Source organism: Echinops telfairi, unplaced genomic scaffold (genome assembly GCF_000313985.2).
Source record: "Echinops telfairi isolate 266 unplaced genomic scaffold, ASM31398v2 ScPeMD7_7459;HRSCAF=8497, whole genome shotgun sequence".
Taxonomy (NCBI): Eukaryota; Metazoa; Chordata; class Mammalia; order Afrosoricida; family Tenrecidae; genus Echinops; species Echinops telfairi.
In genome coordinates, this window is record NW_022111359.1 from 5,407,076 (window position 1) to 5,411,986 (window position 4,911).

The 4,911-nt window shown below is 60.0% G+C and overlaps 1 protein-coding gene across 1 annotated transcript in view; it reads right to left on the minus strand.

Annotated features, from left to right (window-relative positions):
• The window catches only part of PLIN3 (perilipin 3), a 44,417-nt gene that overhangs the window by 31,649 nt on the left and 7,857 nt on the right, over positions 1–4,911 (minus strand). Inside the window, exons 6-7 of the mRNA XM_045300059.1 lie at positions 4,490–4,663; positions 3–305 (exon numbers count right to left, since the gene is read on the minus strand). Of these exons, the coding sequence (XP_045155994.1) occupies positions 3–305; positions 4,490–4,663 (477 nt within the window). The remainder of the gene's footprint in view (positions 1–2; positions 306–4,489; positions 4,664–4,911) is intronic.

Below are 4,911 nucleotides of genomic sequence, written 5' to 3' on the forward strand. Positions count from 1 at the left end.
GCAAAAGGCCCCACCAGCCACGTGATGGGCGTGTTCTGGGCCACGTACTCCACCATCTCGTCGAGGGCCTCACGGGCCTTTGAGACGCGCTCTCGGCTCTGGGTCAGGACGGTGCTGGACAGGTCCTGGAAAGAGTGGATGCCGGAGAAGCTGGCCTGGAGGTCCTCGGCCTGGCGGCGGGCATGCTGGGCCTTGTCTTTGACGCTGGCGGGCAGACCTTGGAGGTTGGACACCAGCGTGGTGCAGGTGGTCTGCAGCTGTTGGGCAGTGTCCCGAAACATGGTGAGGGCCTGGGACTCGACCTGCTGGGGAAAGGAGGGGAGGTGGGGGGGTGGGGCGTCAGGACAAGCGGGCAGGGACACTGAGGCCAGGAGGACCCCGGCCTTCTGATCGTGGGACTATCGACAGTCACTCAAAACCCAAACTCTGCCACCGAGTCCACTCCAAGTTTGCGAGACAGTCACTCTCTACGGGAGTAGAAAGCCTGCTCTTCCTCCCAGGGAGTGGCGGGTGGTTCTGAACTGCTGACCTTGCAGGTAAGCAGCCCAATGTGTAATGGCTGCGCCCCCACCCAGGGACCAGAGGGCACCAGGGCTGTGGAACGCAGAGCTGTGGGCATACCCAACGTGTGGCCCAGGGTCACGCCTTACTTGGGTCCACCATCAATGCTGGCGGGAGCATCCATCCGGAGAGCACTGGGCACACCTGCAGCTCACGGCCTCTTTGGAGTGTGGAAGGGCGAAGACCGCCCTTCGAGGTCTGGACGCACCTGAGTCAACCCTGGCCTTTTCCCATCTCCTCGCCTGCACGGCACAGAGCCGGACAGAGCCGCGTGGGTGCATCTGCACGCTGGTGCCGGGGAAGAGTGGTCAGAGGGGCCAGCAGGTCTGGCTCAGGGGAAGGGCGGCCAGGGCACTGAGCTTACAAGCGAGGACGGCGAGACTTCACGTCACGCACTTCGGACATGCTGTTGGCAGTGACCAGTCCCTGAAGGAGGATGTCACGCCTGGTAAAGTGGAGGGGCCGCGAGAGTGAGACGCTCTGCAAGATGGACGGACACCATGGCGGCACCCACGGGCTCAAACACAAGAACGAACGGCGGCACTGGGCGGGGCAGGGTCGGTTCTCTTGTGTGTGAGCGTGCCGGGCGTTGGGCCGACACAGCTGACCACCACAACCTGGCCTGTGAGCGAAGCGGCCATCGAGCTGTTGTTATCCGAGAAGCAGAGAGAGCCAAGGAGGAGGGAGGGAGGGAGAAAGCAGGAAGTGTGTGTGGGGGGGGCTCTTGCCACATCAACCTGCACCTGTGGGGAAGTGTAGGGCTGGAGTCCAGGCTGTCTCGCGGGCCACGGACTGATCGAGGATGCCTCCCGGGAGGGGTGGCCCACGGTCGGCGCCCTGCTGTGTTCCCACCGACCGTGGGTCCACAGGACCCTGCACCCACCGGCCTGCGACCTCCCTGCTTCTCGCTTCCCCCTTTCTGCCTCATCGGCCTGCAGAGGTTCAGCTAGTGTAGGACCCACGGACGTGAGTTACACTGAACTGGAGGCCTTCTCAATACACAAGTACGTCTTGCTATCAAGCTCTTGGCTAAATGCACGAGGAGTGTCCCTGGTTATGTGCCTCTGGTCGACCCGGCCTAACACAGAAGGAAAATAAAAAGGAGAAACAAATCAACCGCTCACTGCCCAGGAGTCGATGCCGACGCAGAGACGCCAAAGGACGGGGCAGGGCGCCCCTGTGGTTTCCCAGACCGAGCCTCTTTACCGGAGTAGAAAGCGCCTCCTCTTTCTCCCGAGGGAGGGAGGAGGGAGGGAAAGACAGAAGGAACATTTGCACAGAGAAGGGCAGGCAGAGCTTTCTGGGCAGAGGCAGCACGTGGTTGGGCAAAGGGCGCAGTTTCCTTTGCCATCCGGACAATGACCTTGGAGATGAGAGAGAGGCAGGACTTCGGCCGGCCGGGCCCGCCAGCTAACAGCTTTGGACTTGAGCCTGTGGGTGGCAGGAAGGTGCCGGCCCAGTGAACCCAGGCCACCTCTGTTGGTCTGACAGGTTCTTCCAGCGGCTGTGTTCAGCTGGGTGGTGGGGGTGGGGCACCAGAGATGACGTCACGTGGCCCAGGTGGGCACACTCGACGGCTTTGCCCTGGTGAGGACCTGGTCCCACCTTTCCAAACACCACAGCCTTTGCTGCTCCTTGCTCCACCACTCGCCCCGATCTGTTCAGTCCATCTCTGAGACGCGGGGCTTTGGCCCACGCATGTACCGTGCCATCTGCTCCCCTCTCCAGCGTTCAAAGCACAGGTGTGACTGAAAGGGCTGCGGGTCACCTGACCTGGGCCGCGGCGGTTCCCATGCCCTCAGCCGTATGCGAAAGCTGAGCGGTGAGTCAGGCAGGCGGCAGGAGAGCGGGTGCATTAGAATCATGACCTTGGCACAGCACAGCAAGTCACGTGGATAGACAGACAGCCTGAGAGGCAGACTGCGTCTCTCGAACTTTAAACACGGGTGCCAGGAGAGGCTGGTCCCTGGAGAGGGACGTCATGCTCGGGAACGTAGCGAGTCAGTGAAAAAGAGGGGCCCCCGTGAGATGGATGGGCACAGGGCGGTTCTCGGGGGACTAAGGAACGGCCACCGCTGTGGGGGCTCAGGATGGGCCGCGTGTCCTCCTGTTGGAACCCGCTCGATGGCGGCCAGCATGAGAGCACCACACTCTGTCGGTCTGTCTGTCTGCTGGTGGACACTGGACTTGTCCCATTTCTTTGGTTTCTGTGAATGCTGCTGCTAAGGTGTACTTGGGGGCACACGTTTAACTCGTCAATCTTAACGATCGCGGAGACGCAGAAATAAGGGCCAGAGAGGTCTAGCCGAGCAGTTGCAGGGCGAGCCCAGACCCCCGATGCAGGGAGACGCAGAGGAAGGCTACCTGGAGGGAGGAGGGGTGGGGACAGGTGTTGGAGCAGATCTTGCTTGGGAGGCTGGTCCTCAGGGCAGAGCAGGAGGGGCCAGTCAGACTGGTCGGAGGGGTCCCAGACCCACCGTGGGAGACAGGACACCATCTTTGGAAAGAGAAGGGCTGGAGCCGCAAGAGGAAGGAAACGTGGCTTGGAATCCAGCAGGTCTGAGACACACAACTTTCCCTCCGGGAGGCGAGGCGGCATGTTGTCCTCAGAGGACTGCCCTGGGATCATCTTGAAACCTCGAGCCAAAAGCATCACCCGGAGTCGGCTTCCAACCACACCAGAGTCCAGCCTCCGTGCTAAAGGCCGATCGTCAACACAGCGCTCTTTAAGCTCTCCTGACGGGACTCAGGGCGTGTAGGGGTTACGTGCTGGGCTACTAATCCAAGGTCAGCAGTTTGACACCACCAGCCGCACCTTGAGAGAGAGATGGGACTTTCTACTCCCGTAAAGAGTGACTGTCTCTGAGGGGAAAGGGGGAACCCATCACAAGACTGGATCTATAGGCCCCCCTCCCGGAAGGGGATGAACAGCAGAAGTGTAGGTAAACAGACAATGGACCGTGTAAGATACAAAAGAACAATAATATACCATCCATCAAGGATTCACAGGGCAGGAGGGGAAAAGAGAGGAGCTTATACCAAGGGCTCAAGTAGAAAATGTTTTGGAAATGCTGATGGCAAACCTTTGTACAAATATGCTTGACACCTCTGATGTATGGAATGTTATGAGAGCTGTTAAGAGCCCCCAATAAAATGACTTAAAAAAAAATTACAGCAGCAGTTCTCAACCTGTGGGTTGAGACCCCTTTGGGGGTCACCAGACCCTTTCACAGGGGTCGCCCGATTCATAGCAGTAGCAAAATGACAGCGATGAAGTAGCAATAAAAATAATGTTATGGTTGGGGGGTCTGTACTAAAGGGTGGCGGCATGTGGACGGTCGAGAACCACTGACTGAGTCTTGGAAACCCACAGGGGCAGTTCTACCCCAGTCTACGGGGTAGGCAGTGACTTGATGGCAGTGAGTTTTGTTTTTTTTAATAAGGGGCTCAACAGCTGTATCTGCCAGTTTGTCCTACTGTGGTGGCTCGTGTGTGGCTGTGATGCTGGAAGCTCCATCACCGGTGTTTCGAACACCAGCAGGGTCTCCCAGAGTGGTTTCAGGAGCACCAGAGCAGGAGAAGGAAGAGGCTGTGGAAACGTGTGGTGCTGGAAGGGGAGCCCCTTGGCAGATACGACTACGTGGAAGCGCTGCCCCCTCCACGCAGAACAACCGGCCCCCGGGTGGAGCAGGGCCTTCGAGACCCGCGTCTGCGGAGGATGGAGCACAGCTCGAAATGGGAAGGAACAGCTGGGGGTGCACAGAGCACCAGTCTAGGAACGCTGGACGCCGCCACAGAGCAAACGGGACGCAAAGAGCGATGGCTAGCTGACACGGACGGGCACTGACTGATGGGAGCCAGACGACCACACGGCTTGCTCTGCTGGGGACGGCACAGCCCAGAGGGATGGCTGCCCCTCCCCGGTTACCTCTGGCTTGGCCACATCCTGCTCAGTCGCCTTGGCGTCCTGCTGGGTCCCGGTCTGCTTGGCGTCCTGCTCGGCCCCCTGGGGCTGCTTCTGGCTCCAGCTCAGCCACATCTGGTGCAGCTTCTCCTGACCCTCCACCAGCTTCTGGTCCATCCCTTGCTTGACCGTTTCCATCTGGAACAGGAGAGAGGACCACAACGGGGTCCCATCGGCACCTCCCCCAGAGCCTGCAGAGACACCCCTCTCCCCGCCCCCACCAAGCCCTGGCGGGGAGGTGGGACTCTGGGAGGAGGCCAGAAGCAGAGGCCTCTGTCCCCTGGCAGATGAGATGCCCGGGTGCCCAGTGTGACAGAGATGGTTTGAGATCGATGGCTCGGATCGCACCCACCCAGAGGCCCCACGGAAGAAAGGCCTGGCCATCG